The sequence below is a fragment of the Mesoplodon densirostris genome, chromosome 4 (genome assembly GCF_025265405.1).
Source record: "Mesoplodon densirostris isolate mMesDen1 chromosome 4, mMesDen1 primary haplotype, whole genome shotgun sequence".
NCBI classification, from domain to species: domain Eukaryota; kingdom Metazoa; phylum Chordata; class Mammalia; order Artiodactyla; family Ziphiidae; genus Mesoplodon; species Mesoplodon densirostris.
The window spans coordinates 11,991,182-12,017,038 of NC_082664.1; the positions used below are offsets into that span (position 1 = coordinate 11,991,182).

Consider the following 25,857-nt stretch of genomic DNA (forward strand, 5'->3'; position numbering starts at 1 on the left):
AAAGTCATTAGTATCGGTCTTCATGACATGAATCACCTCAAAACAACAGTCACACTTTATCACTCCAGGGAGTCTTAGACACACAAAAAATATGTACCACCAAATTCTACCAACACAATCTTAGTTGTCTTTCTCTATCAAAAAAAAAAAAGGACATAAACAAATATCATGTTTGTTGAAAGAGTCAAAAATTCTTATATTCAAGCACTTACAACTTCTTATACATAGTAGGTACACTATTAAAGAGATAAATCTATCATTGTTGAATTCGTGCTAGGGATAATTAAAGAAACAAAATGGTCATCTTCCCCACATACTAGCAGCGTGTTTGAGAAGTTTTAAAGGAAAAAAAAGCATACTTGTGTTTCAGTTTATTAAATGGAATAAACCTGCTCTCTCAGGGCAATGCAGTGAATTTAGGATTATAAACAAAGAAAAGGAAAATGGACAGACAGGCTGCTACATCAAAGCTGTATGAGAGAACCCATACATAAGACTGGATATAATGTGGATCAAAAGCAGGCCCTCTTTGAAGCCATCTGAATACTATGCTAAGGCCTTTCTTAGCTTTCTTTAGGAAAATCTGGAACATTATATACTTAACTAGCTAACCCAGTGGCTCTCATTTTCCCATATTCATGTAAATCTGCACAGCACTGAACTATATCACCTTCTATCTCTTCTAGAATGTTACGCCTGTCAGTTCCTCTGACAGGATAACAAACAGTAAAATAAGGTCATTGGCGGTTCTGTCAAGAGTGTTTTCCAAGCATTTCATATGTTTTAAGGTTCTCTTCTTTTAATTTAAATCAAGTGAAGGAATTATAAAAGGTTATTGTGCTCCTGCTTTGGGAATATTAGTCCCTAGTGCAAGAAAGGATTTCCCCCCCAGTTTATTCCATTTTCTCTGACCTTTCACATGTCATGCAAATAAGAGCATATACTCTGCTCCTGAATTTCTTGAAAGGGATTTGTTTCTTTCATAGGCAATATTTTATACCATTTCAACTAGGCAAATGTCACAGAAAATAATTACTTGGAGCATTATTCAATATTTGTCTTTTACTTTTGAATTTCAAAAAATGAGAGGCAAGAATTTACTATTACCAGTTACTTTTGCTCTAGAGACAGTAACTACATCTAATAAAAGGCTTAAAATACACTTTCTAGTCAGGATAACTTCAGTGAGCCATCTACACTTATAAAACAAAGCATATAATTTCCAATCTCCCCCCTTTTTTCTTTTACTTTGCAAAACATAAGTATAACCTTAGTGTGTTATTTTAAAAAACCAAAAAACATAAAGAGTCTAGCTCAACTTGTTTCAAAAGACTTATGTTTATTTCAGTGGCAAAACTGATGATAAAGGAGTTGAAAACATACTCTAATCTCAAAAACATGAATTGAAGTGAACCATATCCAATTCTTTCTCAAAACTTGTATCTGATTTTAAAGTTACATTTCTTACATTATAAAGATAACACGTGTTCGATGTAGAAACCTTGGAAAATATAAATTAGTAAAAAGAAAAAGAAAAATCACCATAATCTTAATTCCTGCTCTCCACCTCTGAGACAGCCACTGTTAATATTTCCAAATATTTTTTAATGCATATAACACACACACATATATAATTTTTATAAGATTGAGATAACTTTTTTCTAACCTGCTTTTTAATTAAATTCATCATAAGCATTTTCTAATTAATTAAATATTCTTTGAAAGTTTGATTTGGTCCACATAATAGTCTATCTTATAGATGTACTTTATTTTATTTAAATAATACCCTAATGTTGCACATTAATTTTGTTTCCATATTTTTGCTATTTTAAATGCTACTTTAATAACTATACTTGTAGATAATTCTTTATGTGCTTGTAGATAATTCTATATTTAATTACTTTCTCAAACATATTCCTAGAAGTAGATTGTCAACTCTTTTTCAGCAAAACTGACTATCACCAGTAGCTTATAAGAATGCTTGTTTCGGGCTTCCCTGGTGGCGCAGTGGTTGAGAGTCCGCCTGCCGATGCAGGGGACGTGGGTTCGTGGCCTGGTCCGGGAGGATCCCACATGCTGCGGAGCAGCTGGGCCCGTGAGCCGTGGCCGATGAGCTTGCGCGTCCAGAGCCTGTTGCTCCGCAACGGGAGAGGCCACCACAGTGAGAGGCCCGCGTACGGCAAAAAAAAAAAAAAAAAAAGAATGCTTGTTTCACTTCATCATCAGTAAGTTTCTTTGTTAAGAAAAACCTGCTGATTTGCTAGCTGATTTTAATTTTTCTATTTTTTAATTTTTATATTAATTTACAGTTCACTGATTGCTACTGAGGGTAAAAGGCTTATTTTGAATGGCTTATTGGTCATTGGAAAGGGTTCTATATGTAGAGCTATAACTGTTGCTGTTTTGTTGTTTTGGAATATTTGCCTTTTGTTGATTTCAATAAACCTTTATATATTAGGGATATTATTTTTTAGCTATCGCATAGGTAGCAAATATTGAGTTTTAGAGAATTAAATAAGGAAACAAGTGAGTGCTGGGCAGAGACTGGCTAGCTACTCACAGAACCATTTTTCTTCTTCCCTAGGATGCACTAGACCGCATTTCCCATCCTCCTTTGCAGTCGGGTGTGGCGGAGTGACTGAGTTCTAGCCAATGGAACGTGAGTAGGAGAAATGTGCACCACTTTTAGACCTGGCCCATGAAAACGTTCCATGTACCATATTCCCTTCTCTTTCCCCAACCACCAGCTGATTGCAGAGGACTGCACATGACAGAAGAAACCTGATCCCCAAGTGCTCATGTGGAAGTCCTCTTCCCTTTGTTAATCAGGCCCCCCTTTTAAACTTCACTTGAGCAAACAATAAACTTTTTTGGAGCTAAGTTGCTAAGAACTGGAATTTTATCTCATAGCATCTTGCATTACCCCAACTATTGTCAAGAACCTTTAAAAAAAACCCAGAATCTATTAATCTACTCCTAGAAATCTATTATAAAGAAATAGTCTAAAATATGAACAAAGATTTAAGCACAAAGATGTTTATCACACATTAGTTACAATTACAGAATACTGAAAATAATGAAACTATCCAACAATAAGTAGTGTTTGTTAATAGTATTTTTTTACTTTTAGCTGTATTTTATTTTTTTATTGACATGCTTGACATATAATGATGTAAATTTAAGGTGTATAACATGTTAATTTGATGCATTTATTTATTGTAATGTAACTGCCATCGTAACGATAATTAGTACCTATAGCACATTATGTAATTATCCTTTCTTTTTGGTAGGAATAATTAAGTTTTAGTTTCTTAGCAAGTTTGATTATTATAATACAATATTGTTGTCTATACTCACTGACCTGTGCTTTACATCTCTAGGACTTTTTTACTGCTCATTGTAAGTCTGTACCCTTAAACATCACCTGTCCTGTCCCCCTACCTCCATTAATATTATTTTTAATAGTTACTGTTTACTCAGCACTTACTATATAGTTAACACCATGCTAATGTGCTTTACATGCATTATCTCATTCAATCCTCAACCTAGACCTTAGGCCCTATTATGTCCTATGCTACAGATAATACAAATCAAAGCATCATGGGTTAAATAACCTTCCTGATCACACAGCTAGTAAATGTCAGGCCTCAAACTCAGGTGTGAATCAAAACCCATATTGTTAGCCACTATTATATGGTGCAGTCACATGAGGTAATGTCACTTTGGGGAAAATGCTTATGACATTTGAAGCCAAAGCTGCATCTATATTATGGTTCGACTATATTTAAAAATATACATAGAAAAAGAAGAAAGAAAATACATTAATATGTTAGCAGTAAAATTATCTCTGTTATTCTTCCTCTCTCATAATATTTCTCCACATCAAAAAAAAATGAAGTAATGTTTAGTGTGCTGTGGATAAAACTGGTATACTTATAAATGTAAATGAATAAAACCTTCTTAGAAAGCAACATGGGAATACGTATTGTGAAGATGTTCCTGCCCACTGACTAAGGAATTTATCCCAAGGATATCATTCAAAATAAACATGAAGAGGATCTTTGTGTATATGCTATATACTATGCTATGCTATACAAGCAAAGAAACTAGAAAGCATATAGATTTCCAACAATATGGGAATAAGCAAATTAGGATACTGAATAGATCAAAACATGTAAAAATTTTCTAAAACAATAGGGTTCTTATTTTAGGGCAGAAGGATTGTAAGTGATCTTTTTTCCTTATTAAAATTTTTCTTGGACTTCCCTGGTGGTGCAGTGGTTAAGAATCCTCCTGCCAATGCAGGGGACACGGGTTCGAGCCCTGATCCGGGAGGATCCCACATGCCGCGGAGCAACTAAGCCCGTGCGCCACAACTACTGAGCCCACGTGCCACAACTACTGAAGCCCACGTGCCTAGGGCCCGTTCTCGCAACAATAGAAGCCACCGCAATGAGAAGCCCGTGCACCGCAACGAAGAGTAGCCCCCGCTCACCACAACTAGAGAAAGCCCACACACAGCAATGAAGACCCAACGCAGCCAAAAATAAATACATAAATACGTAAACAAATAAACTAAAAAAATTTTTTTTCCTACTGAAAATTTAAATAAATTTTTTCCATTAATAATTTATATCTCTAAGTTTTCTCAGTTTGTTGCAATAACCTTGCTATCAATAAGTTATTGTGGTTTCTCATATTCAATCCTATCTATAAGAATCTTAACATATTTCACCAAATAGTTCACTAGTTGATGATAACAGAAGTTTTTTCAATTTTCAGAGGAAATATTATAAAGGAAAACAAGGTATTAAATGCTTATTTCTTTCTGGCAGTAGTTAAATCAAATTGGTTAACAGAAGCCAGGGTAAGAAAATTGATTCTGGAAAAATTGAACTTTAATCAAATCTATGCTGTATGCCTGGTAATTTCTTCCCTCTCCTTAACTGGCTGCTTCAATTTCATTCATGTTTTCTGGAATTAAAAGTTTCCAGGGGCAGAGATTAATTTAAATTTTTACCAGTGCTCTTTCAAACAAGATACTAATGATTTCAATTTTACAGTGTTTGTTCTATCAAAAGTGAACCAGGACACAGGCCAAAAATACCTCTTGGCTAAATGAGGAAATGAGGAGTAATAGAAAATGTGGATAATTAATTTGGTCAGGACTTACTCCAGGTACAGAGGCGATCATCTGCTTGCTCAGGATTGTTGACTCAGCTAGTTTGGTTCCAGCATCTGCACAAATAAACTAATAAGAAATTGAAAGGATAATTATTTTTAAGAGCATTTGGACAGTAATAAGTAATTTGTAATTTTATTAACTTGGCTTAAATTCATTAGCGTTTACTTTGGTGACAATCTGCCCTAGATATATGGGACTTGTTAGTCATGAAAGTTCATTCCTACCAGAAATTCAGAATCATAGTACTGGGATTAACACACAGATTCTCACTTTAACCAGACAGTAGTTCAGTGGCACTGAAATGCCACATTCAGTCAAGGAAGAAAGGAAAGATGTCAGCATTGTCAGATTTATTCCGAAGTCATGCTATTTATTCTTCAGCACTTTTTGACAGTTCCTGAATTTTCATAGATTTTCCGGACTTCTATCATTATACCATATATTTAGACTGAAAACAGAAAAACAGTCAACTTCAGAGTGAGGACTGTACCTGTTTCTTCCCCTCCGAGGCCCCTCAGTATCTGGTCTTTCTCCTCCCACTTCATTCACGCCTATCCTCTGTGCTGACAATGACCCCCACTCCCTCTCTGTGTCCCCACAGGACTTTCCACACATTTCCACTGTACAGTCATCACATCAGGTTGCAACGATCTACAAGTCTATTTCTCAACCGGCTACAAGCTCTTCGAGACCACAGATTTGATGCAGCTCACTCCTGGCACTAGCTTCATGCCTGACATCTCGGAGGGGCTCAGCAAGAGTTTGTGAAATGAGATGATTAATCAGGTATGACTCGAGATCATGGTGAGGATGGATTTGTCAGCTTACAACCTGATTTGCTTCGTTACAGATTTTTACAGGTGTTTCCCACTTAATGCAATGCCCAACTATTTATTAATGGTTTTAGGGGAAAAGTTAAACATGAAGTCTGTGGAGTTTGCTATGAGCAGCTAGCTCCTAGTTAGTTTCTCTTTCCTGGCCTCTGGCCCCAGTGACTTGAGGATCCAAAGCTGCTGCTATCCAGAGCTCAGAGGTTCCGAAGGAAGCTTTGACCCTGACAGCTCTTCCTTCTAATTCATTTCACTCTCATACTGGAAGAGCATGGTAAATTAAGGTAGGTCAGCCAGGCAGGCATGGTCCCCGTCAAACTGAGGAGAAGCAGTACGGATCGGGGTAGTAGAAAAAGTCTCAAGGAGGACGAGGAACAAAACCCAGCATGTTGTCAGGTTAGCCCGAGATCGGAATTTAAGCGTTATTAACAGGCAGCAGATTTTGGCCAATAAGGTGAAGCTCTAACCTCAAAAGACTTTCTGAGGGTCAGGGGCCTGTAGACTTCTCATCTGGGGCCATGAGCTGGTTTTCAAGTGTGGGAGAGGCGATCCTCCCTGAAAGGTATTTCGGGACAGGTAACTGAGCTGGAGCTGAGACGACAGCAAGCAGAGCTGTCCCTGAAAGCCGCATGGCAGGAGTGGACACAAATCTCCAGGCTCACATCCTATCCTCTCCATTGGCCTCGCAGACAGAGAAAGCTGAAGAATCTATTTGGCTGTTAACTCTGAAGACCAGCTGGTAACGTCTAGGGAACACCTAAAATTTTCTATTATTTTATTCAAGAATGCTTAGGCCTGCTCTCCTAACTTGGACTTATTTCTAATAAGAAAAAGCAAATAAATGAGGATAAATAATAATAATGAAGCCTACAACCTTGGCAAACCTCTAAGTAAAAAAGGAAAATATTTGAGGGACTTCTCTGGTGGTCCAGTGGTTATGACTCCACACTTCCACTGAAGGGGGCACGGGTTTGATCCTTGGTGGGGGAACTAGGATCCCGCAAGCCACACAGCACGGCCAAAAATTAAAAAAAAGAAAAGTAAAATATTTGATAGAGGTACATAGTGAAAAGAAGGAACACTCCCAACCTCCTGGCAGATACTGCCTGTTTTCCCATAAAATGTATTTTCAAAAGCTATCAGAGTCTGCCATCTAAGACAAATGACTTATAATAAGTTTCAAAACGTCTGTCAGGACTCCAACGTTTTAATTAATTTCTTTACAGCAGAACCAAGAGACTGCACAGCTAAGAGAAGCCAAAAGAAAAGAGAGAGATGCATCTAACTGTGAGTGAAGCGGGTAGGAGTCCTCTGCAGTATCCTATGTAAGGATGGTGCAAACCCTGACCCCTAAAGTATGCTTGCAAGCCTGGCTGTGCCCCTAAGGGCAAGAGAAAATTTGTGAAGAAGCAAAATTTCAAGTGTCTGTATCTCCCTCAGCAGAAGCCTTTCTCCCTCACCAAACTCAGGTTAGAGCTTCACCTTATTGAGTAGCATAACGTAAGCAGGTTGTCAGCCATGTGGTGTCAAGATTTGAGGCCAACTTCAAATGTCCGGTCTGCGAGAGCTAATAGATAACTTCAGAAGTCAGAATTAATTTTTTTAAAAATCACTCTAAAAGTTATGGAGGTGTCTCAGAGAGTCTGGTGTACTAAAAGGCATAAAAGTACATAAACCTCTAAAATCATCTACTATTTTTTATCAATGTCTTTTCCTCCAGTGTAATTTTACATAATATGTATGACTAAAGCCTTAATAAACCTTTCTGTCTTCATTTTATATAGCTGCCAACTGAAAAACTCCATTATTATTTTATAGAGTTGTTCAAAATATAAAGATATAACAAAATCAGAGGGAAAAAGAATGATAGCTATAGAAGGAAGAATTCGGTACTTTTAGATAGAAATATGCCACTGAAATAGGCACTCCCGCATGAATACAAGAGAAACGCAATACCCATTATGTGTCATTACTAAAATCATTATCAAAATGATACTCAAAATAGGGTCGCCACCTCTCCTCCCAGAGAGCGATCAGATTATTACTAATGCAACAAATATTAATTAACCCACATCAATAGTATCTGGGAATTAAAAACAACGGCCGTAACTCTGCCGTTTCTTTGTCCTCCAGCCCACAACTAAACTATCTTTAAAAGAAAACCTTTCACCCACATGATTTCTCACAGCTTGAATATGCAGGTGTATCCCACACAGTGGGAGTGTTACATGAAAATTAGCAGAATGTCTACCCTTGACACATAATAGGAGCTGAGGAAATTCTTTTGGATTTGAGCCTATGTAGATTTTCTGGTAGCTTTCAATGCGTTATCACTCTATTATGAAAACTCGAATCCATCCTGAGAACAATAATAATAGCTTATTACACGTAAAATATCTACAGCATGCCAGCAGAAGAGAAAATGTTATAAGTGAAAGAAAAATGTCAACAGATCTGAATTAAAACAAGATAGGTCCTCTGTCCAAAGTATAAAAGGAGAACTACACCCTGATGGTCAACAATTGTAGATTCTGAAGAATACATATATTTTTTCTATTTGGAAAATTCTTTCCTGTCTCCATGCCTCTTTTTCCTTTTTTAAAAAAAATCCACTCGAACATTTAAGGCCACCTGATTGTATATGTAAGTTAAAACAAATAACAGGGGTGATGGCTGAACAACCATAATATAGCAGACTGGGAGATACCCCAGAGTGCCAGGCCTCCAGGAAGAAGTTCTAGAAACTGAAAACCAGATTGGTACCTGTCACTGCCTTGAAATGTTTAGAACCTGAATGACCCTGCATCCCTTGGGCAAGTGTTCCATTGTCCTTTAAAGGAACACTCTTACCGCCAGAGTATTTGGTAAACAACAGAAGTATGGTTTACCCATGACAAGAATTATAAACAGCCTCATATCCGTGAACTCATCTATCTACTAAGTTATTAATTACAGAAGTACAATAGTAGAGGGATATCCTAGTGGTTCCCTGTGGGGTGAAAGAACGAATGGTAAATCCAAGGTCTGAGCAACTGACTCTCTTCTCGCTAACGGGGCTAGTGTCACTCAGGATGGATCACCAGGGGACTTTTGTTTTTTTTTTACTTCTAAGCTTTAAGAAATTTATCTTTTTAAAAATTTTATACCGGAGTGTAGTTGATTAACAATGTTGTGTTAGTTTCAGGTGTACAGCAAAGTGATTCAGTTATACATATACATGTAGCTATTCTTTTTCAAATGCTTTTCCCATTTAGGTTGTTACATAATAGTGAGTAGAGTTCCCTGTGCTATACAGTAGGTCCTTGTTGGTTATCCATTTTAAATACAGCAGTGTGTACATGTCAGTCCCAAATTCCCAATCTATCCCTCCCTCTCACCCTTCCCACCAGGGGACTTTTTCCTTCCAGTTGTTACTTTCTTTTCTTTTTCCAAGTTGCATTTGCAGTTAAACAGAGCCGCCTCCAGTGTCCTGAGATGACGGTCATGATATCCAAGAAGGAAGTCGCTGTCTGCCCCAGACACATTGTCTGTTCACATTGCGAATCTGGTCTTCCACGTACCAGGAACTGACACTGACCACCAGTAAAGGGGAAAGCTTCTCTCTGACTCCATGCTAGATTCTCTGGTTTAAGAGAAACTACCAGAGAACAGGCTACCACTTCTGCTACCCGCTTGAACATTTGTCAAGGGCAAGAGAAAAAGGAACAGGGAAACCCTGCAGAAAGATGCACCGCTTTCTGTAGAGAGACAAAAGATGCTTCTCCCTCATCCCATGAGTGGCCCCGTGGCAGACTTTTCTCCACGACTTAGCTAGGAAGCACAGCGGGGAAAAGGGAACTACTTTTGTTTTTTTTTTAAGGTATGCCTCACTTTTATTTCTCTCAGTAATTTTTTCATTACTGGTTTGTTCTGAGTTTATAGAACAAGGATATGTTACTTCAAAATGGCATGGTGTTTAATATTTTTTGTTGGAGAAGGTCGAAATGTTATGCACTAGGTTGTTCCTCATGGGTATGATCTCAAAATGTCCCCCCAGAGATCTCTTTGATCTAAATAATTTTACAATTTGATTTTTCAATTTAACTTAATGACTCAATAACAAATACATATTTGTTTTTAAAGATGAAAATGTTATACATTTGAAATGGCATAAGAGAATCCAAAATACACAGAAGAATTTACCTTTTTGTCTTCTTTCTTCCTAAAGCTAATTTGTGTTTGTTATTTATTCACCTAGCTGCGATGCAATAATCACTGTTTTCATGGACTCCTTAAGCACTGAGCAATTTAAACTGTCAGTGTTCTTTCACTGTCTTGTGACAAGTGCTCATTACAGCCAGCTAATGTACTTCAGAGAAAAACCCGCCCCCAGCTGCAGTCACAAAGTGGGGTGCTAGAACCCAAGAGGATCGGCCACACGGACCTGCTCCGCTCCAGACGGAGGGCAATCAAGGGACCAGCCTCTGATGCCCGCAGGGAAGCACCTTCAGGGCCTGGAAACTGAGGTTGCTTTGAGGTGGCATGTCCCCAATCTAAACGCTCTCAGAAGCAAGTGACTTCCAGACACTGTCAAGCTGCTGGCCTTACCTCTCTTGAAGGCTCCTTCACTAAGCCTAGTTCACCTGCCCTCTCCTCCAAACCAGGGCTGATCTTATTAACCTTTATGGTCAGTTGCATCAAAGTTACTTGTACTCAAAGGTGGTGTTGCTGCTGATGTGTCAAGAGGTAGGACTGGCCGATGGCAATCCCCTGGAAGAGATTCAATCTGTCTCTTCTTAGGAACACAGACATTTCCTTTCCAAAGCTATGCTTTGCTTCTGTCTCCCTCTTGGGCTGTCCAGCATCTTGGTACCATGGAGCCATTTCACTCCGACTATATCATGCCCAACATCCACTGCCATCACTTTCCAGCAGTCACTCCTCTCAGAAAGCATCATTGTGCCTGGGACAGCTCTTTAAACATGACTTAAGACCATTCTTCACTGAAAGTATACCAACTTTTTATTAAATCTCAAGCCTTTGAGAAAAACTCCGTTCTGTTCCCAAGGATTACTTGGGTATAAGGTGGGGGGAGAAGGGGACCGGTTAGTGGATATTAAATGGTTAATGACAAGGGTATTCCTCCTCTTCTCCCAGGTAAACCCCCAAACTTGTGCACACCCTTCAGAAACATACAATCCCTTTTCTACACCACTTCCCTACTCAGTACACACCTCTGCTACCGTACCCATTACACTGCGTTGGGAATTTTTGTTTCGATGTCAGCTACTCCTATCAGACAGGAAACTCCTGGGAGGAAGGGGCCATGACTTATTCATCTCTGTTTCCCCAGCACCTGGGCCAAGTCAGGGCTCCTAACGGTTAATGAGCTTTCCTCCATTTCCCAGGCTGAACTGGCCACTCCCTCCTCTACAGTAGTTTATATACTGTACAGACTTTCAGTATACTGGTTAGCACGTTATAAGGGTAGGGCCTATGACTTTATATCTCTATATCCCCAGAACCTAGCCGAAGATAGGTGGTCAGTAAATATTTGTAGTGGGAAATAATGCTGAATAGTCAAATATGGCCAGATGATGGAAGACCTTGACAATTCGGGTACCACGAGGTCACTGGAGGTTTTCGATGCACAGAGTGATATGATAAAAAGCAGAGTTTTAGCAAAATTCCTCTAGGCAGCCATAGGCTATAAGACTGGATTGACGTGGAGAGAAATGAACGGTGCAAAACGCTAAGAGCTATTAACGGTAATCCGGGCAAGTGATGTGCGGGGCGTGACTAGCCTGTGCTCTATACTGATTAGACCCTGTGGTCAGGTGCTTACACTACTTATGCCAGCTGTGAGATCTTGGGCAAGTCACTGACCACCCCCCACCCCCGCAAGCTGCAGTCTCCTCATCTGCGATACAGGACCAATTCCTCTCACGGTTGAAGGAGTGCGGGGGATATATAAAACCCCTTAAGTGCTGCCTGGCACTTAATAGGTGCTCCATTAATTTCCCCTTCTCCCTCGTCTCTCCAAATGGCACCCAAGGTACCTAAGATTCAGGGAAACCCGTCTAGTTCCTTGATCTCAAGCTCCATTTTCCTTCATTCATTTAAGCTCAACCTTGTAGGCCCAGACTCTGGGACTGGCCATAACGCTCAGCAGGGAGAACTGAAATAGCTGTGACACACTTCCTGGGTACTTTGCACAAAGGCAGTCTGACTGATACCCTGATCCCAGCTGCAGCTCACGACCAAGTCTTTAAAACCAGGCTCAACCTTTGGGGTAAGTGGCAGGATCCCAGTTTACCTGATCCCTTGCTGACACCCCTGGCATGGCCAGCCTTTTTCTAAACCCATCCTCATGTGGTTATTCCTAAATTTATTCCATCTTTCTGCTGAAGCCTCCCTTTATTGCTTGAAGGTGGTCAGGTTCTGGTGCTGAACTCCAACCCCAGGCAGAGTTTGGCCTACACCCACCAGTCCTTTGTGACCCAGTTCAAATGCCACTTCCTTCATGAAGTCTTCCCTGATGTCACACCATATGAGGTAAGATGCCTCCTGCTCTTAACTGCCCCCTAGGACTTTATCTACATCTCTTTCTCACTCATGGCACTAATCGCAGCCTGTCTTGTGTGATCAAAACCTGCACACTTGCCTAAGATGCTGAGCTTACGATGCCAGGGATGGAGAGCTAGAGCCTCTCGTAAGCAGCCCTACAACCAAAAGCATTAATCTCTGCAAGTTCTCTAGAGCCTGCCTGGTATGTGTTCAAGCCCTGCCCCCTGCCTTAGGGCTCCTGTGGTGCTGGTTCTTTCACACCCACATCCCACCCTGGTTGGACTCAGTCCGGCCTGCCTTTTGACCATATCTGGCTGGGCCCACCCTCACTTTCAGTTCTGCTTCACAGAGATTTGGCGACCCATCCATACTCATGCGACTCCGCGATCAGACCTCAGCCTCCGGGCCGCTCATTTTTGGCTTCGTTAGTCCTGCCTCAGCTCTGGTAGCCATTAATGGGCTGCCCCTCCAACCTACTGGACCATAAACTTCTCGCGGACACATTATCGTTTCATTCTTCTTTTTTGTCTTTCACAGAACTAGTTCCACAGTAGGAACAAAATAAATACTCATTTTCTGGTCTTTTTTAGCCAGTGGAAGTGCCAAGTGCATAGTGATAGACAGATCATGGCTCACGTAAGATATATTATTTCTTATCTCTGGACAGACATTTAATTTATGCATATGTCCCACACCTTCCTTAAATTTTCCAAACGTAAATGAATTTCATGAAAAGTGAAATGAGGCATAAGCCTACCTGGACAAGCAGAAGGAGGTTTGTATCCGGTAAAGGAGATTTGAGCTTCAGCGCCTGCAGGAGTTCTAGAACAACACTACGAGACAAATAGAATTTATCCCTCTCCTAAACAAAACAAGAGAGAAGAAGGTAAGCGAATTTCTAAAACTTCAATTAGAATAGATCTATGTCAAAAGAGCTTCCAAAAGATTCACAGATCAGAAATAAAAAATAGTATTTTAAAATGCATAATGAACTGTCCTTAAGAAACAAACCCAAGAAAAAAGAAAAAGGGCATTTTTGTGCTTGTAATGAGTTTAGTGAAGCCCTGAGAACACATAATTTAACGGGTAAGAAAAAGATAGGCTACCTCTTAAAGACTGAAACCACGAGATTTGGTTCTTATTCACAGGGAGAGGTTCCAAGAACTGCAGAAACTAAACAAATCTAAAAGGACTTTTTTCGATAGAAAATGATTTAGAGAAAAACATGTAACACTGTTGAAAGGCTCTCATATCCTCTCAAAAGGAACTTACTTTTTAAGTGGACTATTTCAAGCATACAGAAAAATAGAGAGATGGAATGTATCATCTACCTATTACCCATCTTTGTTAAATCATAGCATTTTGCTTTATTTGATTTAATACTTTTTATCAAAAATCAAACATCACAGAAATAGTTGAAGCTACCTATACAGGGCTCTCTTTTCTTTCTCCCTTCCTTGAAATAGCCACTATTTTGAATCTGGTGCTTATTATTTAATGTACTACACTTTTACTACATATGTATACCTCCATTATAAGGCTTACTATTATTTTTGCTTGTTTTTAACTTTCTATAATGGTATCATACAATGCATATCTTTCTGCAACTTATCATTTTTTACTCCATTATATTTTTGAAGTGAGTCCCTGTTGATACATATAGTTCTCATTCTTTCAACTAAACAGCTTAATGATGTTTTATTGTATGAACATACTGAAATTCATTGATCTGTCCTTGTTAATGCAATGCTAGAATATTTTCAATTTTGTAAGCTTTATTTATTGTCAAATACAGCACACATGCAGAAAAGTACATAAAATATAAGTGAACAGATAAACAGATTAGCATAGATTGAACACTCATGTAATCAGCACCCAAGTCGAGTACACATCACAAGCACCTTAAAAGTCCCCTGTGTGTCCTTTCTTGATCATAACCAACTTATTGGAGACCCTGTAGGTCTGTATCCACTGTCTTTTCCTTCTACGCATTCTCACTTGTGGTGTCTTGCCTCCTCATATGTCTGGTTATCTTTGCATGTTGCATCCTTTATTTTAAAAATATTTTTAGAAATAATTTGAGGCCTGAAATGTTATCTTCCTCCAAAGAGCTTTCTGTTCACTTTTTACCAGGTACTGGAGGCACTAGTGATGCAGGGTTGCCTTAATACACATACAAACCTTGTAATAACTTATCTTGGGCCACCAAAGATCTGGACAGGGATCTGTGTCCATGTGAGGACAACTTTACTTCTGGGTTATCTTTACTTAGTGGTCCCAGCCAAAAGGTGCAGGAGGTGCAGGATCAGAGAGTCTCCACTCTTGGGAGGTCCTGGATTCTGACTTCTTTCCCCCTAGCCTCCTGGATCTTCCAGAATTGTCACATCTTTCAGACAGGCAAACACCCCCAGAGCACAAAAAGGTCGTCAGTGGTAGGCTCACATCTCTGCATTTCTGTGTTCTCTCAGATCTTAGCCTGGTAATTCTATATCTGGTTAGCATTTTGATGATTTTTTAAAGTTTTCAGAGAATAGTTTGTTCACTTTTTAAAGAAACTTTTCAAATCCAGTGGGAGGATACATTCAAATTATCTAGTCCATCAGTATCAGGAGAGAAAGCCTAGGATATTTATTGGAATTATACTAAATGTATAGGTTATTTTGTGAGAATTAGCTATCTTTATTATGCTGGGTCCTCATTCACGAACATGAGATCTGTCTCCATTTATTTAACGTTGTTTAATAAAATTTTCTGGTTATCTCCATAAGATTCTTGCATATTTTTGTTAGATTCATTTTTTGTTGCCACAATAAATGCTATTTTTGAAGTATATTTTATAATCATTTGTAGCTGAATAATTAAAGGTAGATGATTTCTGGGTATTCATTTGTATCAGCATCCTTGCTGAACTCTCATAAAAGTTATAAAAAGGTGTCTATAGATAGATTCTCTTCAGTTCATTTGTAATCACATCATCTGTGAAAAGGAAGAGTTTTTTTCCTTTCTAATCCTTATACTTTGATTTATTCTTCCTGTCTTACTCAACTGAGCAGGACCTCTAGAACCATAGGAAATAGAAGCAATGATAATGGCCATTCTTGTCTTACTTCTGATTTTAAAGGGACTACTGTTGGCATTTCACCGTAAGTATAATGTTTCCTAGAGATTTCTGGTAGACATCCTTTATCAAGTTATCCCTTTTACTCTTAGTTTGACAAGATTTATCATAAATGGATGTTGAATTATATAGAAGGCTACTTTTGTATCTCTTGAGATAATGATAGAAGCTTTTCCTCCTTTAATCTGACAACATGGTAACATAAATAGATATTCTAATATTTAAACCAATTTTATATTACAAGAAAATCCTCACTAGGTCATGAGGCTTTAGTTTTTTTTAGTTTTTTAAATTGAAGTGTAGTTGGCGTACAATACTATATAAGTTCCAGGGGAACAATATATTTATTCACAATTTTTAAAGGTTACACTCCATTTATAGTTATTATAAAATATTTCCTATATTCCCCATGTTGTACAATATATCCTTATATTTTATACATAATAGTTTGTACCTCTTAATCCCCTACCCCTATATTGTCCCTTCCCACTTCCCTCTCCCCACTGGTAACCACTAGTTTGTTCTCTGTATCTGTGAGTCCGCTTCTTTTTTGTTATATTCACTAGTTTGTCGCGTTTTTAGATTCCACATATAAGTGATATCATACAGTATTTGTCTTTGTTTGTCTGATATACTTCACTTAGCATAATGCCCTCCAAGTCCATCCATGTTGCTGCAAATGGCAGAATTTCATTCTTTTTTATGGCTGAGCGTGAGGCTTTATTTTTAATGCATTAACTTGGGATTATTCATTCAGAATTTTTGCATCTTTGAAGTATAACTGGCCTATAATTTTCCTTTCCCCTATTGCCCTTGTCTGGTTGGTATCAAAATTCTATTGGCCTCATAAAATATGTTGCAAATTGTTCCCTTTTTTTCTATTCTCTGTTTTAGTTTGCATAAAGTAGAGCTCAATCTGCTCCTTAAATGTTTAACTAAAGTTGTCTTTAAAATTGGAATGGTTTTTAAACATAAAATAGATAGCTAGTGGGAAGCAGCGCATAGCACAGGGAGATCAGCTCGATGCTTTGTGACCACCTAGAGGGGTGGGATAGGGAGGGTGGGAGGGAGGGAGACGCCAAAGGGAAGAGATATGGGAACATATGTATATGTATAACTGATTCACTTTGTTATAAGGCAGAAACTAACACACCATTGTAAAGCAATTATACTCCAATAAAGGTGTTAAAAAAAAGTTGGAATGGTTTTTAACTACTGATTCCATTTTTTCATCATTTAAGTCTAGCCATCTTTTTTTCTGATTGTTACATATTACATTTTTTCTAGAAAATTGTACCTATTTCCCAAGATTTTAAATTTACTGGCTAAATCTTCTCTTCATATTCTTCATCTCTTTATCTCCCTTTGCTGCATGCTATATAATTTCTTCAGATCTATTTTCATTTCACTAAATCCCTCTTTGGCTATGTCTAATTTGCTCTCTAACCTGTCCACTGAGTTTTTTTTATGTCAATGACTATTTCATTTCTAGAATTTCTACTTTGTTCAAATCTATCTGTTTTTTTTTTAAGTGACTAGATCTTTTCTCAAGTTTTTAATTCATCTTTTAATGCTTATCATTCGGAGTATGTTTTTATAGTCTCTATCACACTGTTCTAATATTGGAAGTTCTTAGGGGGAATAATCTTGATTTTTGTTGACTATGCTAAAGTAGCTCATGGTGGATTATTTCTTCACATGTTTTGTAATTTTAGATCATGATCTCATGTTCATCCAGATTTTAATTATGGGAATCCTGTTGGGCCTAGGTTGAAGGCATATCCCTCCAGAGAGGTTTGAGGATTGATTCTGAGCTTGCTTCTGCCAGACACTCCAATGCAATTACTTGCCCAGCACCAATTTATTTGACTTTTGGGGGTTCACAGAGCATGCAGGTATTACAAATTCAAAATCTAAACATGTTCAAAGATAGGCTCATGTTAGTAATTCTCAAGGGAAACTACAAATCTTTCAGTTCCCAGGCTCAGACAGAGCCCATTGTTTGTCACCTCCATATAAGAATATATCCTTTCCAAATCAAACTTTTCTCAAACATATAGCCTTTCAAGGGTTCTGGCTTTCTCTTGGGGACAACTCAGCTCCAACTCCCAGCCTGAAATAGTCCCAAGACTTCATTTCCTTTCTCTGTATGGGCTTTAAAACTCAAGTCACTAAGGGGGCCTCCCTGGTGGCGCAAGTGGTTGAGAGTCCGCCTGCCGATGCAGGGGATACGGGTTCGTGCCCCGGTCTGGGAGGATCCCATGTGCCGCGGAGCGGCTGGGCCCGTGAGCCATGGCCGCTGAGCCTGCGCGTCCGGAGCCTGCGCGTCCGGAGCCTGTGCTCCGCAACGGGGGAGGCCACAACAGTGAGAGGCCCGCATACCGCAAAAAAAAAAAAAAAACTCAAGTCACTAAGGAATATAACAAAAAAGAAACCGACTCTCAGACATAGAGAACCAACTAGTGGTTACCAGTGGAGAAAGGGAAAGGGATAGGGGATTAAGAGGTACAAACTATTGGGTATAAAATAAGCTACAAGGAGGGCCTCCCTGGTGGCGCAGTGGTTAAGAGTCCGCCTGCCGATGCAGGGGATACGGGTTCGTGCCCCGGTCTGGGAGGATCCCACATGCCGCGGAGCGGCTGGGCCCGTGAGCCATGGCCACTGGGCCTGCGCATCCGGAGCCTGTGCTCCGCAACGGGAGAGGCCACAACAGTGAGAGGCCCGCATACCGCAAAAAGGAAAAAAAAAAAAAATAAGTTACAAGGATATATTGTACAACACAGGGAATATAGCCAATTTTTATAATAACTATAAATGGAGTATAACCTTTAAAAATTGTGACTCATTGGGCCTCCCTGGTGGCGCAAGTGGTTGAGAGTCCGCCTGCCGATGCAGGGGATACGGGTTCGTGCCCCGGTCTGGGAGGATCCCATATGCCGCGGAGCGGCTGGGCCCGTGAGCCATGGCCGCTGAGCCTGCGCGTCCGGAGCCTGCGCGTCCGGAGCCTGTGCTCCGCAACGGGGGAGGCCACAACAGTGAGAGGCCCGCATACCGCAAAAAAAAAAAAAAAAAAAAAAAAAAAATTGTGACTCACTATATTGTACACCTGGAACTTATATAATATTGTATATCAACCATACTTCAATTAAAAACAAAAAACTCAAGCTACTAAGTTACCAAAACAATCAACTTCTCTACCCCAAGACTGCTACAATATCAGCTTATATGTTTACCACTCTGGTTCTCAATTCCCTTTTCATTTTTTCAACTTTCATTCTAATAAAATTTGCTATATATTTAAAATCATGTTTATTACATTTCATCCATCACTTCTAGCATTTTAAGTGGGACAGTTTTCAAGTTATCAAGACTGCCCAATTGCCAAATAGTCTCCAAAGCTGTTACCTTTCCATGTCTTTTCTTGGGCATATGAAAAGATGCTCAACATCACTGATTATTAGAGAAATGCAAATCAAAACTACAGTGAGGTATCACCTCACACCAGTCAGAATGGCCATTATCAAAAAAATCTAGAAACAATAAATGCTGGAAAGGGTGTGGTGAAAAGGGAGCCCTCTTGCACTGTTGGTGGGAATGTAAATTGATACAACCACTATGGAAAACAGTATGGAGGTTCCTTAAAAAACTAAAAATGAATGAAGAAGGGTAGATGACAACAGGAAGAGAGAGGCCACTAAAGTTATGATAGATTATGAGGGGATATAATGCATAATGAATATTTAAGACCAAAAATATCTTGAATTCAAAATAGTGGAAGGTCCACGGTCATCAATACTTATAGTACACAGCATAGAAAGTACAAACTCATTATTATTCCTCCTCTATAAAATATATAATTTAAACACATCAAACATAAAGAAAATTAAGAAATAAAATGACTTCTAAAAATAGAATATCTTTTCATTGTATTTGCTGTTGTGTCTTTTTTTTTAAGTGAAAAAAAGAAAAAAGTTATTTTTCAGGAAGGATTTGAAAGAAGAAAAAACTACTGATTATTTTTGTAGTTAGAAAACATATTGTTCCAGGCAGAGTAATAAACAGTTTATAATCATAAAGATTAAAGGGAAGGTTATCATGAAACACTTAACATGGTGGAATGGACACAAGATGGTAAGAAAGGAGACAAGGGTGTTTTAAATAGAATGAAAACCTTGATAAAAATTAGATTTTTAGGAGAAATTAAGGGCTTGTAGAAGTGGACAACGTGAATAAAGGAGTATTCTGAATGTTTAAGAGGGAACAACAGAAACAGAAACCCTATTGAAAATAAACTTGGAAAATTTGGAAATTGGAAAAGTAACATTTGTACATTGTTCTTAAGGACAGAAACGCTCTCAATTTGTCCTGCCTTCTGCTTTTCCATTAGGATAGTGTCTATCAGCACCAACAAGGCTGCTATATGCACTGGGCAAGCAGTACTTTTCCACTTCCTCAGTAGTGGGGCAGGGGATACTAAAGATAATGCAATAGAGAAACCATTATCAAAGCAGGATGACAAAAGATGAGATTACAGTCTCAGAGGCCAAGAACCCAGAACTGGGGAGACAGACAAATGATGAGAATTAAGGAGCTCTCCACAGGCTTTTACAAATGACAAGCTGATATTTTTCTACTTTGGGTATAAAATTGATATGTACTGATGGCTTGCCCACTAATCATAGGATGGTGAACTTGAAAAGGACATTAGAGGTCATTTAGACCATTATCTCATTTCATTCAAAATACCTCTTCTCCTCTAAACCATATGACTCTCAGTTCTCCAAATTTGCATATATAACGTATAGTTTATATATTTGTGTGTGCAAAGTGTTTCCTTCTAATGATTTTTATTAGACCTCAGTAGAATTACTCACTTTTAACTATACTGAGGCAATTAACCTAAGAGGGATTTGATACTGATTAGAAAGAATATGTTTCTGTCAGTTTTTTGTTTCCCAGGGACACATAAACACACATGCAACCTTACCTTAGTGAAAGCTCGGTAACATAAGCCACACACCTCCACCAGGTAGGCCAAAGTGAAGATGGCATTCTGAATTACAAAGCTGAGCAGTTTTGAAAATGGTTCCAACAAACTCTGCAATGAGATTGGGGCCAAAATAAAACCAAAGTCAATTGCTGATTCTTTCATTAAAAAAAAAGTATTAAAGTCTAATGATACCTTAACTAATGCGATCACTCTTTCTTAATTTCAAATCTGTTGCCAGGTAGCTACTGTAGCAACCCTGTTTGTCTAACAAGAACAGAACTGAATCTTCAATCAATGGCTCAAAGAGCATGACTTAATCATTTTATTGCTAAAAAAAATCCATTTTTTCCATGTGGCATCATTTATGAACCTATGTAACTCCAATCTTATCCTCATACCCACCCCCAGCAATCAAGACTCTGTGAGGTTTGCTTTAGGATCTCCCACTCTATTTCTCTGAATCTTTAGGCGTGTGTGAGTTCATCAGACCCAGCTCCTCTAGAAGCCTGTCATCTCAGTTAAGTAGCACAAACCACCCTTGCACGTAAGTACCAAAGCACTATTAGCTTAGATGAAACACATCAGGACCCAGCTTCCTGCCAGTGTTTACCAGGAAGGCTGTCAGTTTTGGTTTCCCCATCTGAATCCCACCCCTAAAGGGTCAGTTTTAGATCCTTATGCTTTCTTAAGTCATTTAGAGACATTTATTGGGCACCTACTAAGTATCAGGCAGAGTTACACGCTTCTGTATCGTTTATCTCATTTAAATTTCTTATAACAATCCTGGGGAGACAGTATATTATAATAATTAATGACACAAGCTCTAGAATTTCACACCAGTGTTTGCAAAGTTTTGCTCTCTGTGACCTTGAATAAGTGATTTAATCTCTCTGGACTTAATTCTCTTCCCTGTAAAATGAGGATAATAATGACCTCCATCTCAATAGTGTTGTGAGAATTAAAGAAGATAATGTATGTAAAGCACTTGGCAACAGTAAGCCTTGCATCACCGTTAGTTATGAACTGCACCATAACTCTCTGAAGCTTTACTATCCCCATTCTTCAGCTGAGGCAGTTAAGTAGGCAAGTAACTTGCCTAAGGCCATACAGCCATTGAATGGAATTCAAACTCAAATTCCAGGGCAATTTTCCAGAGGGAGAATTGCTCTGTAGGGAAGACAGGATTTTAATTGAGCTCCAAAAGACTTCAATGCTATGATTTCCACTAGTTCTCAACCTCTATGGTCCTAACTATCTGGATTATGAAAGTAATACATGCTCAGTGTGCAAATGCAGGATCTGTAGAAAAGTACAGATAAGGAAATAAAAGTCATCCATTTTCCCGTCACCCAGTGATAACATTTTGATATATTTCTCTTCATCACACACCAGTTTACTCAGTTGAAATCTTACACGTATATATAATACTACATTTTGTTAAGATAATAACGTAGGAAATTTCCAATGCTATTTAATTCTTCATAAAGATCCATTTTAATGGCCACAAAAGTCAGATTTTATTATATATAACATCTCAATAAATGTTTTTGCATGAACTTTGCATTTTCTTTCTTAAAATAGATTCCCAGAAAAAGAATGACTAAATCAAAGAATATGTGCATTTTTGAGGTCCTTTTTCCTTATGGATACAAAAATGAATTCATCACATGATAGCTGCCTCTGAGGATAGGAATTATGTTTGTTATTTGTATTACCCGCGAAACCATGTAGTGCTTTCCATACAGAAAATCTTAGAGACACTCTTTGAAATAGTACTATTGATTCAGTATTGTTTGCTTTGTATAAATGTTGTTGCCTTAAAACACTAATAATGAATGAACAGGGATAGGGATAGGAATATGTCTCTGGTTGATATACATCCTTATTGGTCAAAAAAAGAAACCTGAATTCAGACCTATATAGAAACTTGCTCTTTTATCTAGCAAAGCAGCATGGTAATGGGGCAATATGGTACAACAGACAAATAAAAAAGCTTGAAATCAAAGGACCTAGATTCAAGTCTCAAATCTTCCAGTAACCAGCTCTGTGACCTTGGCCAAGACACTTCATCTCTCTGAGCCTGTTGCCTTATCTGTAAATGAGCAGACTAGACCAAATGATCTCTATGCAATTTTCCAGCATAAATCATGAGTCTATGCAAGCACAGTCAAGGTAAAAAGTTACAGGGGATGTGGCTTCTTGGTATATTAACTAGTAGCTACAAGCCATTGCAATACAAATTATTGCACTATTGCATATAATGCAGCCTGGGAATGTAGCCAGGAATACAAAAGTAAATGAGACACAGTACTAGACTTCATAAAGCTCACAGGCTCACTGGGGAGACTTCAGTATAATATAACTGCTCATATAGAGAGCTCTGTCAGGTATCGTGGGATCTGATATAGGAGGAAGTTGCTACAGAAAATGTGAACCTTTTAAAAATTGGAATGGAATTCAGATTCTCATCTTGAAGAATGAGAAGGAGTTCACTCACCAGCAAGGGTATAAAGCATTTCAGGCAAAGGAAATGGCCTAAGCAAAGGCAAGGAAGTATGAAATTAAATAAGATTATAAATGTACAGCAATTAGCACAATGTCTGCCGTATGGTAAGTGCTCAACAAACAGTGGTTATTGTTTGGATGATGATAATGATGATGGTTCTGAAAGTACGCAGGAAGCACAGGGATGGGACAAGTAGCCAAAGACTAACTAGGAAAGGTAGGCTTGCAAGTTAATGAAGTACCTTCTTGTATGCTCCATTAAGGAATTTGGACATTATCTTAAAAGAAGTGAGACGTGATCAAAGATTTTAAACCAGGAACCAGTGCAATGAGGTCTGTGTTTGGAAGGATCATCTAGTTCATAGTGTTGAGGGTGAACTGGTGGACATGGCCCAGGACTAAAAGGACCAATGATACTGTAATCTATTAGAGTTCTTCACACTAGGCACTTTCAGAAGGTTGAAAGTGGCAACTAGAGATTATCATACTAAGTGAAATAAGTCAGAAAGAGAAAGACAAATACCATATGATATCACTTATGTGTGGAATCACTTATATATCACTTACATATGGAATCTAAAACATGACAGTGAATCTATCTATGAAAGAGAAACAGAATCAGGGACGTAGAGAATAGACTGTTGGTTGCCAAGGGGTGGGTGGTGGGAGAGAGATGGATTGGGAGTTCGGGATTAGCAGATGAAAACTGGTATATCTAGAATAGATAAACAACAAGGTCCTACTGTAGAGCACAGAGAACTATATTCAATATCCTGTGATAAACCAAAATGGAAAAAAATATGAAAAAGAATGTATGTATATGTATAACTGAGTCACTTTGCTGTACAGCAGTAATTAACACAACATTGTAATTCAACTATACTTCACTAAAAAATAAATTTTTAAAAAAGGTTGAAAGTGAAGCATTCAGTATGTGATAACTATTTCTTCAGTATTGCTTGCTATATGCCTGTCTTTTTAGGTTAAAAAAATAACCAAATAACCAATTGGTTATGTTTTTCTGAAACATACATACCCTTGTGGCATTGGTAGAGGGTATCTTCAAGAGGCAAATCATAATTCTCAAACTGGAATCTAAAGAACACTATGAACAAATACAAAAAAAGTAAAAGTCAGTACTCTTCTTAACATATCTTTTGCTTCATATATTTCCTCTAAGCATTTATTTTAGGGAAAAAAAATCTGAAATATAGCTGCCTCCTTACAGTTTTCCATGCCATATATTCATGTTGAAAAAATAATAATTCTTAGCTTTAAAAATTTCATTAAACCATTAATTAAACAGTGTTAAACAATTAAATAATATTAATTGATATTAAATGTGCCCAATCCTAAAGAGGTCTATTAATTTGTGAAAGGCCATGCTGAAAAAAAAATACCTACTTAGATCAATTTAAAGCCATTAGGCTTATTAGTCCAAATAAAGAACGTTTCATCTGTCATTTCTCTGCTACGAAAAGATATAACAATAACCTAAGAAAAAGCAGTAAAATTCCTACAAGAGAAAATCATGCCTCACAAATCAAGTAGCATATTTTGGCACAATTCCACATCAAAATGTACTTTTAAAATAATGTGTACTGGGTTTGGGGGAAAATGTTATAGCAAGAATAAGCAATGATATTATTTAACATTGTTAAATATATGAAAATAGCAGGTTACAGTGAAATCTCTGCAGCTGTGTACAATACGAACCTCTAAGATAGTACAAATGAAGCCAGTGTTTCTCCAAGTATGATCCCTGGACCAGCAGCACCTCTGTTACCTGGAAACTAGTTGGAGTGCAAATCCTCAGGTCGCACCCCTACTGACCAGAAGTTCTCAGAATAAGGCCCAGGAGTCAGATTTTTAGCAAGTCCTTCAGGGACACTGACACACACTGATGTTTGAAATCCACTTCTCTAAATTGATGAGAACAAACTACAGAAGGTCTTTCAATGGCTTAATGTTTTCCCCAGAGATTAAATACACAGCATAGGATGATCAGAGGCAGTGCCCGGACAAAATCCAGCAGGGCAAGTTTTCAGATAAATGCTGAAAGCATTTCACAAGTATCAATACCTTCTAAGGGAACCATTGGTCTATTTAATCTGCTCAATACCCACAGGAGTTGACGTGACATTTACATTACTTTAAACCAGGGGCTGAAAACCGGCTGCTCATCAGGTCCCCACAGTGACCTATGAAGGAAGTCAGGAAATATCTTAGGAAACGTGGGGAGATGAGGACTGCATTCTCAAATAACAGTTGGCTGGAGTGGAGTAGCAGCTGACCCCATTAGAAAGGACTGGTGCTCTCCAGTTCTCAAGGGTCTCAATTCTCCTTCTTATCTCACTGCACTCCACTCATTACCCTTGCAGTCAGGGTCCCTTTGGACAGGACTGATTGTTACAAATTAGGTTTACTAACTGTTTCCAGCTGGCAATGCTTCCAACTAGTCCATGTTCAAGTTAAATATTTTCATTAGAGCACCGCCCTACAGGCATTTGAATTTGCCATGTCTGCCCCACGACTTCTCTAAAAGTGTGTGGCTCCTAAGCAATGAATGGCCCTGAAGGGCTCTCTGCTCCTAGGGAGGGTCCATGTGGTCGTGTTAAAATGCATGCACTTGAATATTTTGATACATGACTGTTTTTGAATTATGGTTTTCTCAGGGTATATG

The 25,857-nt window shown here is 38.4% G+C and overlaps 1 protein-coding gene across 3 annotated transcripts in view; it reads right to left on the reverse strand.

Moving 5' to 3' along the window:
* UNC79 (unc-79 homolog, NALCN channel complex subunit) overlaps positions 1–25,857 on the reverse strand; it is a 219,133-nt gene that overhangs the window by 20,482 nt on the left and 172,794 nt on the right. For all 3 annotated transcript variants that reach the window (XM_060097925.1, XM_060097923.1, XM_060097926.1), the window contains 4 exons: positions 24,211–24,279; positions 20,667–20,777; positions 13,319–13,423; positions 5,174–5,251 (listed from right to left, as the gene is read on the reverse strand). In XM_060097925.1, coding sequence (XP_059953908.1) covers positions 5,174–5,251; positions 13,319–13,423; positions 20,667–20,777; positions 24,211–24,279 — 363 coding nt within the window. The remainder of the gene's footprint in view (positions 1–5,173; positions 5,252–13,318; positions 13,424–20,666; positions 20,778–24,210; positions 24,280–25,857) is intronic.